We start from the raw sequence: 14,322 nt of genomic DNA, 5'->3' as shown, positions 1-14,322 counted from the left end.
TTTTGCTGAGTCAAAGGAAAATGAAGGAAATTTACACCCTGCCATATGTTTTCCCTAATGGCATTGATTGACAATGAGGCCACTGTGGGCAGAGGCACAGGTGTGCAGGGAGGACTATGGGGAAACACCTGAGGTCAATTTAAAATTCCTCTTTGCAAATTGCCAGAGTCTGGTTGGCAGAATTGGACCTGCAATTTCCTAAGTGACTCTGGGGAGCAGATAAAGCCCTGAAATTCAGGAAAAAAAAGTGAGTTTATCTTCCAGAGAAACTGCGGCTAGATAGCTCTGGGGCTGCAAAGAGATGGAAGGTGAATAGGTCAAGCTTCTCACATTGGGCCAAGTATTAATCTGCAACTGCCAGAAATGGGGGAAAAAGGCACCTAGTAATTTTATTACTAGGTCACCATACAATTTGTTACCTAAACTAGAATTTTTTTTCAGAGTGAAAGACGGTGTTTAATTGCTCTATAGCAACAGACTTACACCGGAACTGTAACTGGCAAAATGGTATGTAAGGTAAAAAGTAAACCGAAGAATGGAATCCTCAGGGGTCAGGGGCACCTGTTGGGAGGGGAGCCAGCCAGAGTATATACCTGGTTCTTCTGCACTGTGCCCTGCACTCCTCCCCCAGGCAGGGGGAAGGAGGAGGGCCGTGTGTATGAGACCATCATTTTTTTTACTCGACGCAACAGTTACTGATGAGATGAAGAAGCTAAAGCTGAGTTGGATTAAGGCACTCGCCAAAAGTAAGTTGGTGGTTGAAGTAGGCTTCAAGGATAGCTTGTCTGATTTCAAAGTTAATCCTGGTTCCCCACACTAACAGAGCCCAGCAGTGTATGACATTTGAGGCAAAAGGGATGACAAGCGAAACATTAATAAGTATGCTTTCTTCTTCTGACCTTTTCTGGGAGACAGTTAAGAAAAAAAATCGCAGTTGGAGACTTAGCGTATTGAGCAATGGGAAATCCAGCAGGCAGAGGGTCTTTGTGCAGAGGAGACCAAGCTCAGTCAATGAACTAAAGATTGGTTTCATTTAATTACGTCTATCTTTAGGTTCTGTGAGGAAAATCCTGAAATTCTGTCTTAGGTTGTTCAAAGCAAAAATGTCACACAAGAATACACATTGCTGTTTAAATGTACCCAGGTAATCATTATTACAATAAAATTTCCTATTCCATAGACCAGGATACACCATACAGCAGACCAGCATCCCTGAGGAAGAAGAGCTCTGTGTGTGTGTGGCCCTCCTATCTCTACATAAACTGATGTTACCAGAACTCTGTTATTTCTGTCCCTGAAGGTAAGGACACAACTTTCCTCCATTCTTCTCATTCCTAGTTCTCTTTCAAATTTAGCTGACCTGGAATGTGGGCCCAACATTGCCTTGACAAGCACAGGTTGATCCTGATATTAGCCTCTTATTCAATGCTTCCAGCTAACTACATCTAGAATTTCCCATCTGCCATTCACCTGAATTTGGCCTGTGAAAAACTGCAATGGAAAAAATTTTGCTGTACTTTAGATGCATCATCTCAACAGTTTGTCTTTCACTGATACTTATTTTTCAAAACATCTTTTTTTTTGGTCTACACTTTATTTGATTTTGTTTGAAATTGCTGATAAATCCATATAGCCCTGTAACATATATGGTGAAACCTCATAATCCTTAAGAACATGGGTAACTTTGTGGTTGTTATATTTAGGAATATGCCCAATATTTGAAGAGCACTATTGAATTTCATTTTTACCACAATCCTATAAAGTATACATGACTATCTCCCCAGTTTGTAGAAGCTGAGTCTCAGAATGCTCAAATAACATGTCCTGGTATCACAGCTGGTAGACCTGGGATTCAAATCTAGAATTGCCTTTAAAGCCCATGTTTCTAACCATTATACTATACTGTATAGAATACTGAATATTCATATTTTAGGACAATATTAAGGGAAGCCAGAGTCACTGTATCAAAGCTGAGAAGACTTGCTTTGCAGATGATTAAATCAAAATACCTCATTGTGCAGATGGCTGGTGGTAGGTGGGATGAGAGAAGAAGCAGCTTTCAAAGTCTACAAAGTGAGAGTAGAAGTGGTTGGATGCTTATTCAACATCTATGCTTCTGTCTCCTCCTTCCTAAGGGAATCCTGCTTTTGTTGAGGCCTTCACACTTCTCGATGTGACCCTGTGTTTCAAGGGAGGCTGTGCAATCGCCAATGCTAGGGGATGAGTCATGATTGGCCTAATCCATCATGGTGAACCCATTCCCTCATGAATGATAGGCTTAGACATAGGCAGAAGATATAATTTTGGCCAATGAAATATGAGGAAATCTAATGGAGGGTTTCTGGGAATATTTCTTCACTTTAAAAAGAGCCATAGACACCTGAAGATATCCTAATGTAGGGGGAGGAAGAATTAGTACTTCTATTATTTACTATTCACCATTCTGAGCTTCCATAAATGACCTCTTATTCTTAGAACACAATGGGATGGCAGGTTTTATCATACCCATTCATAGATGAGGAGACTCAGACTTGAGAGTAGTTAAGTAATTCAGCTGTTAATTGGTAGAGATGGGATTCAAATCCAGAAATGTATGGCTTCAAATGTATCTTGTTTTAGGTTAGTTACTTTTCCTTTGGAATAAATTTGACATAGGTTTATGTTAATAATTGTGTTGGTAAGTCTCCGATAGTGTGTTCCCTTCCGTGTGTCCAGGTAGAGTTAGGTTCTGAGTCTGCAGAGTTGTGTGTCCTTAGGTCTTCCTCCACCTGGGAATCATATGGTCCCTCCAGCTAAAGTCTTGGTCAGATGATCCTCTGAAATGGCAATAGCCTAGAGGCTTGCATGTGATCAGGGAGGTTAAAATCATTCAGGAATACTGGCTTTGGGGACAGGATTGGGAGGCTCCTTTTCTCTTAATACTTTGCTCTCAAATTTTTTAAATTAAAAATCTTTTTTTGTAAAGATAGAGTCTTGTTGCATTGCCCCGTCTGGTCTTGAATTCCTGGGCTCAAATGAGCTGCCTGTCTTGGCCTCTCAAAGCACTGGAATTACAGGCATGAGCCACTGCACCCAGCCTTGTCTTGCTGTCAATTCTGAATCACTTGAAGATGTTGACTTGAGTCAGTTATGGTCACAACAAATGATAGAAAACACCAAGTAATTGTTACTTGGCACAGGTTAGGCAACTGGTTTGTTTCCTTCCTTGGTTGAATTAACTCAATTAACTGGTATAGGCCCAAGTTTATTTCTTTTAGGACAAGCCAGGCAAATCTCTCCAAATAAAGATAAAAATGTCTACTTTATAGGGTTTTAGAGAGAACCAAAGTTAATGTTCCTTGTATAGTTTCTATCATATGGTAGGAAACAATGTGCTAGCTCCCTAAGTCCCCAGTTTCCTCTTGCTTCCTTCAAATGTTTGATCAATATAAAAGTTATCCAGAGGAGAAATGTTTTTATATCTTGCAATCACTGCTAACTCTGTTACTCAATGTCATTTTTCAAAAAGAATTATTTTAGAATCTAGCACTAAAGATAGGTTAACTTCTTCTTTTTCCAATTAAAAAAATGTCCAACCCATCTTATGTTCCTTTTTGTCATGGCTTCCAGGATAATCAGAAGTAAACTTAATTACCAAGGGCATTGACCAACTTGCATCCATCCATCTATCTATCTATCTATCTATCTATCTATCTATCTATCTATCTATCTACCTATCTATCTATCATCTATCTACATTTTTATCGTTATCATCTAGATGTCAATCATCTATCTGTATTAGTTCCCTAGGGCTGATGTAACAAATTACCACAAACTTGGTTGGCTTAAAACAACTGAAATTTTGCCAGGCGTGGTGGATAATGCCTGTAATCGCAGCACTTTAGGAGGCCGAGGCGGGCGGATCATGAGGTCAGGAGATCCAGACCATCCTGGCTAACATGGTTAAACCCCATCTCTACTGAAAATACAAAAAATTAGCCGGGCGTGGTGGCGGGTGCCTGTAGTCCCAGCTACTCGGGAGGCTGAGGCAGGAGAATGGCATGAACCTGGGAGGTGGAGCTTGCAGTGAGCCGAGATGGCGTCACTGCACTCCAGCCTGGGTGACAGAGCAAGACTCCGTCTCAAAAAAACAAAATTAAACAAAAACAAAACAACAACAACAACAAACCACACACAAAAAAACCCAGAAATTTATTCCTTCACAGTTTAGGAGGCCGAAAGTCTGAAATCAAGGTGTCAGCAGGGTTAGTTGCCTCTGGAAGCTCTGGGGGACATGTTTTATGCTTCTCTCCTAGCTTCTGACGGTCGCTGGCAATCTTTAGCATTTCCTTGGCTTGTAGCTGCACATTCCAGTATCTACATGGACTTTTTCCCTGTGTGTCTCTCCACAGGGTTTCCTTATTAGGATATCCATAATTGAATTTAGGGCCCACTTGAATACAGTATGGCCTCATTTTAACTTCATTAACTACCTTTTCAAAGACTCTATTTCCAAATAAGGTCACATTCTGAAGTTCTAGGTAGACATTAATTTTGGGGGGACACTATTTGTCCCAGTACACTACCAATTTCACTCCCAATGTATGCTTTTACTTTCTGCTCCCCAACATTTTCTCAGGTATGCTGTCCAATTTCTCTGATTCTTTATTCCACAATCACTGAGTGCTACTATATATGAGACATTGACAATACAATTGCAAACAAAATCTTTGCCCCTCACCAAGCTCTTACAGTTTAATGAAGGGATACACTAAAACAAAGACCCAATTAAGTATTTGTTTAGAAATAGTATAATTTATAAATTACGACAAGTGCTATGAAATAATGTGAGATATATGAGATTATAAAGGGAGATATGATTCATATTGGTCTGGGATTATCAGAGTCTGAAGAAGGGCGATTTCAGCTGGGAGTTTATAATGTAAAGGATTCAGCTGAGCAAGTGTCAGAGGATAGAGTATTTGAAGAAGAGAAGGCAACAGCCTGTGCAGGGAAGCCAGGAGGAAAGTGGCGTGGGCTGATGCTGGGAGGTAGGCAGGGCCAGGTCCCACAGGGCATTATGGGCCATGCCAACATTTCAGATTTTTGTCCTGTTAGCATGGGAAGCCACTGCAGGCTTCTGAGAGAAGAATGGTCTGCCACATGGAAAACAAATTTGAGGAGGCAGGAGTAAAAGCAGAGAGCCAGTTAGGAGACTTTTGTAGTGGTCCAGGTGAAGAATGATGGCTTGGACTCGAGTGACAACAGTGGAGATGACAATAAATAGGCATATTTGAGGCGTATTTTATAGAAGGAAAAGACATGGCTTGTTGATGAATGCGGAAGATGAGATGTGGGAGGCATTAAGGATCCCTGCCAGTTTCCAGAATGAGTAACTAGATGGCCAGAGGTGCCATTACCAAGATGTGAGGCACAGGGGGAAAAATAGATTTAGGAGGGAAGATCAAGGATTCAGCTTTTGACAAGTTAAATTTGATATGCCTGGAGGATATTCAAGTGGAGATGTCAAATAGGAAGGTGGATATATGGTCTGGAGCTCAGAATAAGGGTCTGTGTTGAAATACAAATTCGGGAGTTCTTGGCAAAGAGACTACTTGAAGCCATTATTATTCGCTCTAGGTGTTTTTTGTTTTGTTTTGTTTTGTTTTTTAATTGTCAGGCTGACCTTGTTCAGGTATATTTGGCTCCTCTTTTAAATATCTGAGCCTGTGGCTCTGGTTATACCTTCCAGTCTCCAATTTTAATCATCCAATTTCTGCCTGATTTTATAGGTTTCTTTCTAATTACATTGTAAAGTCAGAGTACTACAATAGAAAGAAACAGATTCTGATTATTTGTGTGCCTTGGGGAAACCACTGAGTATCTCTGGGTACTCTTTTCCTAACTATAAAAGAAGGGAATTGATTGTTTTCAGTTTTAAAAATCTATGACTCTATAATCTACATCCACGAAGGCTTTATCTTTAGGTGGTAACCATTGGTAATTTAGCAATGTTTTGATTAGATTTTGCAGGATATTTTGAAGTACACATCATGTCCATCAATTAACAATTAAACCAAACAGTGTTCATGTCAATCTCAGATACTATGGCTGTAATTCAGAACAGCATTTCTTCTGTACTTGTGGATATAGGTTGTGGGGAAAAGTAGAAATTTAGATATTTACTCATCAAAATAGTATCACATTTAAATCTAAGACAAACGTGCTTCCCTGTAAATTCCTATAGGAATGGACGGTTTTTGGGCAAAGTGAAAAGTAATCCAAATGTTATGTAAGAGTCAAGTAAATGCAATAACCTGGATGATGAGGCACAAGTAATAGCATTTCCTTATGTTCTCTGAGGTACAGCTATACAACGTGTCACCATTTTCAGCCATGTTTCCATACCTCCGTGACAGCAAAACTTCTCTTGCCACAGGGAACCATCTTGTACCACTTGTCATGGAGCACATCCATAAACCCATGTGACTTGTATTGACTGATTAGCTCGGATATGTTGGAGGTCAATGGAGAGTTGGGTGGGAGGCCAATGCCGTATCCTAGGAGAAAATACAATCTCAGATGAATTTTTTACACCCTTCCTGAGAGATTGCCACCACAGTACATACTTGTGTGATACTGCCGTCAGACCCAAAAAAAGGGTATGATGAGTTTTCATCAACTTTCTTTCAAAGCACTCAAGGACATTCCTAGTAATGATTACCCTTGAATCAGCTGCATCTCTGAGTAGATGAATTGAGTTAGAAAAGGAGAGGAATGGGCTGTGCACAGTGTGTTAGTGAAACATTTTAAGATCTTCTGCCTTTCCCTTTAAGACATTCCTTAGAGGTAATCTTTGGGGTCTTTATCAGGGCTTGGATTCCCTATTTACTTCTTCCAGAACCCCTCCTCTGAACGTTAAATACACAAAATTGGATAATCTTAGTCTGTGGTTGGTGACATTCTCTTATCAGTGTTAATGCATGACCCTCTCTTACTTTTTAAAATTCATTTTTAATTTTTGAATAATATAATAAGACCATGTGAATAAACAATACAGTATGAGAACTAAAACATTAACAGGAACTTATAAAAACTATCTTAAATTGTCCATAAATAAATAAATAAATAAATAAATAAATAAATGGTAATACCAAGTGTTAGAGAAGATGAGGATTAATAAGATTATGTATATATTGCTTGCTGTAATACAAACTGAAAATGTACACAACCATTTTGGAAAGCAGTTTGGTATTACTTTGTACGGTTGAACATTTACACATTTTAAGAACAGCAATTCTGCTCCTGAGTCCATTCCCAAAGATCTCCACCACGAGCATACCAGAAGATATGTACAAAACTGTTCTTAGAGGAACTGTTTATAATAGCAAAAATTGGAAACAACCCAAATGTTCTTTGACAAGAGAATGAGTAATGAAACTGTGGACTATTTGCACAGATGGAATATTACATAATCAAAACTGTATGAACTAGAACTAGAGGCAACAATATGGATGACCCTTAGTAATATGCCATTGAGTGAAAAAGGTCAGTTCCAGATCACTTGCAGCATGAATTCATTGTGTAAATACTAAAACATTAAAAACCAAACAATATGGTTTTAGCAATACATATGTATGCATATATATGTGATAATACTTTTTTTTTTTTTTTTGAGACAGGGTCTTGCTCTGTTGCCCAGGTTGGAGTACAGTGGTGCCATCATGGCTCACTGCAGGCTTGACCTCCTGGGCTCAAGTGATCCTCCTGGCTCAGCCCCCCAAGTATCTGGAACCACAGGCACACACCACCACCCTGGCTAATTTTTGTATTTTTTGTTGAGATAGGGTCTCACTGTGTTGTCCAGGCTGGTCTTGAACTCCTGGGCTCAACCAGTCCACTCACCTCAGTCTCTCAAAGTGATGGGATTACAGGTGTGAGCCATGTGCCCAGCTTGTCATAATACTTACTATTTTTTTAAACAAAACCAAGGATGTGTTAAGTGAAAGGGTGGTGGTAATGTAGGGCAAGGGAGGCAGGGGAAGGAATGAGGGACGAACATAAAGATGGAGTTAATTTGTTGTCAGAGTTTAATTAGTCAGCTTAAACTCTGTATCCTCACACTGTGTGGCTTTACTTGCTTTCCAAAATGTTACTATACTGTTAACCTCTTTGATGAGCCATGTCAAAGAAGCTAATTAGCTACATTTTGTTTTAGCTATTGGACAGAATAGTAAAAAACCCAAAACACTTTTTTTTTGCCTTCAACATGATTGAGGAAGAGAGATTAAAAGTATACTTAGTTCCTTTTTCATGGATAAAGACTAAAAGACTGTCAAGCATCCAAAGATACTTAATAGAAACAAATATCTCCTATAATTATTCTATCTTACAATTCAATTTCAAGAGCACTGATTTTTGTTTCTTTTCTAATTCAGATACACAATCTTTTCCTTTAAAAAAAAAGGCTTGAGATGTGTGTATAACCAATAAAAGAGATGAAATAATGCATAAAAAACTGAGTTTTAATGGATTGTATTTTTTTTCTGATAATAATATTATTTGTTCCTTAACAATAGGGAGTCAAGAAAATGATGACAATGTCAAAAGCATGATTAGAATTTTCCATTCAAAGAGCTATTTTGAGTGCCTGTTTTATGCCTAGTAATTTTGGTTTGAAAGGCGGGATGGAAAACAAAAGAGTTTGGATGGGTAGCTTTTGATTCTGCTGATGTTATTATTAAATAACATTTTAAAATATAATGGGTAATTTATTAGAAGGAAGTAATCAGTTTTCTTTAGAAACATAATGAATGTTGTTTCCAATTCAACTGCACAAACATTATTCAGGACTTATTTGCACATCAGGCACAATACTAGGCACAATCATATCATAATATTCACTGATTCACTGGCTCACTCACACATTCATTTATTCATTCACTCATTCATTCAGGCAACATATCTTCCCTGAGTAAATAGGCACCGCACCATGTTAAGTGGTCAGGATTTAGCGGTGACCAAGGTGGATGTGGTGTCTGCTGTGATGGAATGTACACTCTACAGGAGAGACAGATATTAAACAAGACACAGCATAATTATTATTTCATTACACTTGAGATAGGTGCCATAAGGGAGAACCGGGCCATATAAGAACAAAGTGTAGGAGGACTTGCTACTGTCTGGTAGGAGTGGGTTGATGGTTAGGATAATTAGCCAGGTTTGCTGAATATCAATGTGTTTTTCCTCCCTGGGTCAATAGTTTTCAACAACATCAACAGCAACAACAACAACAACAACAACAGATTGTGGCACACAGCTCGGTTAAATCATCCTTGGATTCTAATAATAAGTACTAGGACATACTGGGCTCCACTGTGTGCCAAGCATTATTCCACATGTATCCCTACATGAACCCACACCAGAATGTGTATTACTTGGAGACTTAAAGATTGAATAAATAGGCCGGGCATGGTGGCTCATGCCTGTAATCCTAGCACTTTGGGAGGCTGAGGTGGGCAGATCATGAGGTCAGGAGTTCGAGACCATCCTGGCTAACATGATGAAACCCCGTCTCTACTAAAAATACAAAAAATTAGCCGGGCATAGTGGCAGGCGCCTGTAGTCCCAGCTACTTGGGAGGCTGAGGCAGGAGAATGGCATGAATCTGGGAGGCAGAGCTTGCAGTGAGCCGAGATCGCGCCACTGCACTCCAGCCTGGGCAAAAGAGTAAGACTCTGTCTCAAAAAAAAAAAGAAAAAAAAAAAGATTGAATAAATAAACTGCCAAGGTCACATAGCTAGTAGTCGGCAAAGCCAGCATTTTAAAATAGGTCTGTTTGATTCTAAAACCAATGCTCTTCCCACGATGTCCATTACAACATGTGACTATATCAAGGAAATACTTATCTCTTTCCCTTTAATGCAGGCCTCAACACTATATGCACATTGATGTAATGCCTTAAACCAGGTAGTTCATTTAAAAAACACAATATTCTAAACTGTTGGTTTGTTTCTAGTAAGCATAAATATACATTATTCACAGGCAGATTTTACTTATAAACTTTTCAATAAGTTTTGTAGAAACAGAGTGAGAACAGCTTTAACTTGTATATGATTATATATATCAGAAAATTCACTAGCAAGGACACTCACTAATTGTTTCTCCTAAAACCCTCTTAAAGCTAATCATTCCAATCCACATTAGTGTAATCATGGCAGAATTATTTTGCATTTGATAAGCATTTATTGTTCACCTATTCATCTATTGATTAATTCCATAAACGTGTTGAGTGCTTATTCTGTGTCAGGCACTCTTTCATATGCTGTGGAGGTTACCAAGTTAAAGCAGACACAGAGTCTTTCCATAAGGAGCTTATGGTGGCATGAGTGAAATGAGGTATACATTAAAAAAAAAAAAAACACACACAAATTGGCAGAAAGTTATTTGACTTTTCTTGGTAAAAAAAGATGAGTGAGGCATAAATTCAAAAAAAGGTAAAATATAATGCCCAGGACACAATGAGGACAGGCAAAGCTCTGTGAAAATTCAGAGGAACAAGAGATTGGTTCTAGAGGAGAGGATGAGAGATGGCATCTTGAAGTCATTCTTGATCATGATATTTTTGGTAGATAAGACAAAAGTATATGATAGGAAAGTTTTAAATTCTTACCTTCATACTTATGATAAATCTACATATTCTAAGAATAGAATTTTGACACTACAACAAAAGTGTTAAGATTCCCTAACGATAAAGCTATGTTGAAGTTTCAGAGACATTTATAAAAAATTGTTACACAAGAAATAATAAATATTAAATCACTCCACTCGATCATGTCTGGGTTAATTTGCAATCAGTGGCTAAAAACAGATTACTATCTCTTTAAAATTTCTATTTTAACACATGTATTGAATACTGATATTTTAATGATTTCTAGCAATAATAATCATTTTTAGCTAATGAAAACAAACTATGCATATGGAATGATGGGAAAAACAGGAAAATAAATTATGTGATGATTAGAAGAGTTATTTGTTAAAAGAGATAAAAATCCATTTTATTCAAAAACATAAAATAATAAAACCTTGAGGGTTTTATTTCTGTCCCCATTTATCAGTTGCTTTTCAGATTTCCTTGTGTTCATTGGTCAAAGAATTCTCATTTTAAATTGCTGACTCAACTTAGCAGCCTGAGTTGCTTTCATTATTATTAGAAACGTGGCTTTGCAATAAAGACAGGGTTGACTATTTTGCGGTTGATGGATGAAGCAAAATGGAATCCTTCAACCCTAAAGATGAAGGCATCAGGCATCCTGGAAATTGGATACAGCTTAATAGCCCAAGAGGACAATTTTCAGAATAGAATCCTGATCTCTTCACCATGGATAAATCAGCTTTATTCAGCTACGAGTGGTGGAAATATATTTTGGCTAGCAAATGTATAGTTAGAAATTCATAAACTAAAAGAATCTTCCGAAATGTGGCTGGAAAAGAGATGTTTTGAAAATAGCATCTCAGATAGGGTTAAAAAGGCTTCAGGAAGAAAGATTTATTCAATTTTACAGTCTGTCCTTGGAATACCATATTTAGCCACTCTGGGACAATGGTTGAGAACATATTGTAATGGTCCCAACTATAAAGGGACTATAAAATGGGTTTCCCTTAGCCTCAGCACATCAAAGTGGGAGAGAAATGTGTGGGAGAAGTTGAGACTTAAGAAGACTATCTTGGAAGAATTTTACAGTTAATTGGTCTCAATGTATTAATCAATATACCATATAATGATAATTTGTTGAGCACTTCTTATGGGCCAAACAAGTTTCTACAGTACGTGCTTCATATGCATTACTTAATCCTCACAACAATTCTATCATAAATTTCCTATTCATCTCCCCATTATGCAGGTGAGAAACCTGAGGAGTAGATTAGATAACTTGCCAGTTAATAACAGCAATTTTATCCTAACCCAAGCACTGAGACTTCAGAGCCAGTGTTCCAAGCACTGTGTTAAATAATTATTGAAAAGCAAGTAAAAGAACAAACTCAAAAGCAGGCAAACGTCTTTGGCAGAAAGGTCACACATCATTATTGTGCCTTACTCTTTCTCCTTGTTTGAGCTTTATTGTCAGCTAACTGCAGTGCACAAATTGGAGACATGTATTCATTTATCTCAACACTTTTTTTTCTCCCCTGCACACAATATGTATTTGTGCCTCTGGTTTATGGTATTTAATTTGACCAAAGGCTTTCCACATGCTTTCGAATCCTTAAAAGTTTTGGTTTGCTTTGCTATATACTCTGTACCAATGAGTACTCATGAAAGGGTTTCAAACTCAGTGTGGAGCCACTGTTTCTTATTTGCCTTACTTTTCCCTTTTTAGTCAAGATAAATGCAGAATGCTGAAGTTGGGAGGGATAGTTAGTTAATAGTTATCTTAGTCTGTTCAGGCTTCTATAACAAAATATCATAGACTGGGTGACTTAAAAACCAAAGAAATTTGTTTCTTATAGTTCTGGAGGCTGGGAAGTCCAAGATCAGGGCACTGGCAGGTTTGGTGTCTGGTGAGGGCCCGGTTTCTGGTTCATAGATGGTGCCATGTAGCTAGGTCCTCACATGCTGAAAAGGGTGAATGAGTTTCATTGAGCCTCTTTCATAGGGGCACTAATTCCATTTTATTAGGGTGGAAACTTCATGACCTAATGTCATCACCTTGGGGATTAGGTTTTAACATATGAATTTTGGGGAGGCACAAACATTCAGACCACAGCAGTAGTTACACTGAGTGTCACACATAGAGTACTGAGTGTGTTACTACTATATACAGTGACGGTACATTCAGCATGAAGGAATCATCACACTCTGTTTTCTCTCCTAAGTACATTTAAACATTTGGGAAAGTGTAAGTACAAGTTATTAACTACCTAAGTGAGTCAATTAGGTACTTATTTCAAACCTAATTCGTTATTTAATAGGTAATACCTCATTTATTATATTAATGTTATATGCCTAGCATTGTACTAGACCCTGTGAAAGAATATGGATAGGCATATAAAACATTCCTGTAACCTAAATGACCAAGTATTGCTCATAAACTGCTTTGATGATTTTTTTATGCCTATACAGCCTAACTTAATAATAAAGTTCACATTTTAATAAGTTCAAGAAACTTAAATGTTGTCAAAGGATAGCATATATTTTTAACAATTTAATTGAGAGAAATATTTTCTTAAAAATTCATGAAATTATTTCTCTCAATTAAATTGTTAAAAATATATGCTATCCTCTAATAACATTTAAGTTTCTTGAACTTATTAAAATGTGAGCTTTATTATTTAGACTGTTGGTGGCTCATGCCTGTAATCCCAGTACTTTGGGAGGCTGAGGCGGGCAGATCACTTGAGGCCAGGAGTTTGAGACCAGCCTGGCCAACATGGTGAAACCCTGTCTCTACGAAAAATACAAAAATTAGCCAGGTGTGGTGGCAGGCACCTGTAATCCCAGCTATCTGGGAGCCTGAGGCATGAGAATTGCTTGAACCTGGGAGGCGGAGGTTGCAGTGAGCTGAGATCGCACCACTGCACTCCAGCATGGACGATAGTGAGACTTAGTCTCAAAATAAAAAAATTGTGAAATTCATATGTTTAAGAAAAGTAGCAATCAAGGTTTTGACTAGTATTTCTACCACATTGTTTTGTGTAATTTATACATATCTTCCTTTTGTATTTTACTGAGTTATGTTTTTGGGCTATAAACTTATTGGCAGAAGCGGAATTGAATTAAATTTTCTGAGGTGTACCCCATCCATTTTGAGAATAACCTCACAATTATAACAATATTCTCTCAATTAAAACCTGCAGTATTTCTGCTCTCTTGCAGGGAGGGCTTTTCCATGTGCCATTTTGTGCCCATCTCCTTTGAAAACAATGTGATGCCTAGAGATGATGGGAACTGCAAGACACTAAGTCTCAGGAACACAGATGGAAATGTAAACAGGAAACCAGTGGGGAGTTAATTGTGTGACATCTGGCACTAGGGTCCAGCAGAGGCAAACAAGCCATCTTACCACTGTCTTTTGACAAGATAGAGTTGTCCCCTGAAGATAAAGGTGGAAGATGGAGCCCCTCATTCTTATGTCCTCTACACATGATTCATTCTTAGTAGCTCCTAATGGCAGAAGGGACCTCAGTTACCCAGTGCAACTAGGACAGAAATAAAATGTAACATCCCCAGATGCCATAAAAAATGAGAAATTTTTCATTGTTACATAAACATGGGATTATGTACTGAATGTTGTTTATTTTTCTAGCTTTTTCTTTTTCTCCCTTTGCTATCTTAGATGGTAG

General features: G+C 38.0%; 1 protein-coding gene across 1 annotated transcript in view; it reads right to left on the bottom strand.

The window, feature by feature from the left end:
- Window positions 1–14,322, bottom strand: part of GRIN3A (glutamate ionotropic receptor NMDA type subunit 3A) — a 165,601-nt gene that overhangs the window by 36,044 nt on the left and 115,235 nt on the right. Inside the window, exon 6 of the mRNA XM_023202520.2 lies at window positions 6,388–6,539. Coding sequence (XP_023058288.2) covers window positions 6,388–6,539 — 152 coding nt within the window. The remainder of the gene's footprint in view (window positions 1–6,387; window positions 6,540–14,322) is intronic.

This window comes from Piliocolobus tephrosceles, chromosome 14, assembly GCF_002776525.5.
Source record: "Piliocolobus tephrosceles isolate RC106 chromosome 14, ASM277652v3, whole genome shotgun sequence".
NCBI lineage: Eukaryota > Metazoa > Chordata > Mammalia > Primates > Cercopithecidae > Piliocolobus > Piliocolobus tephrosceles.
Note: the sequence above shows the minus strand (reverse complement) of the source record. Positions and strands in the feature narration are given on the sequence as shown.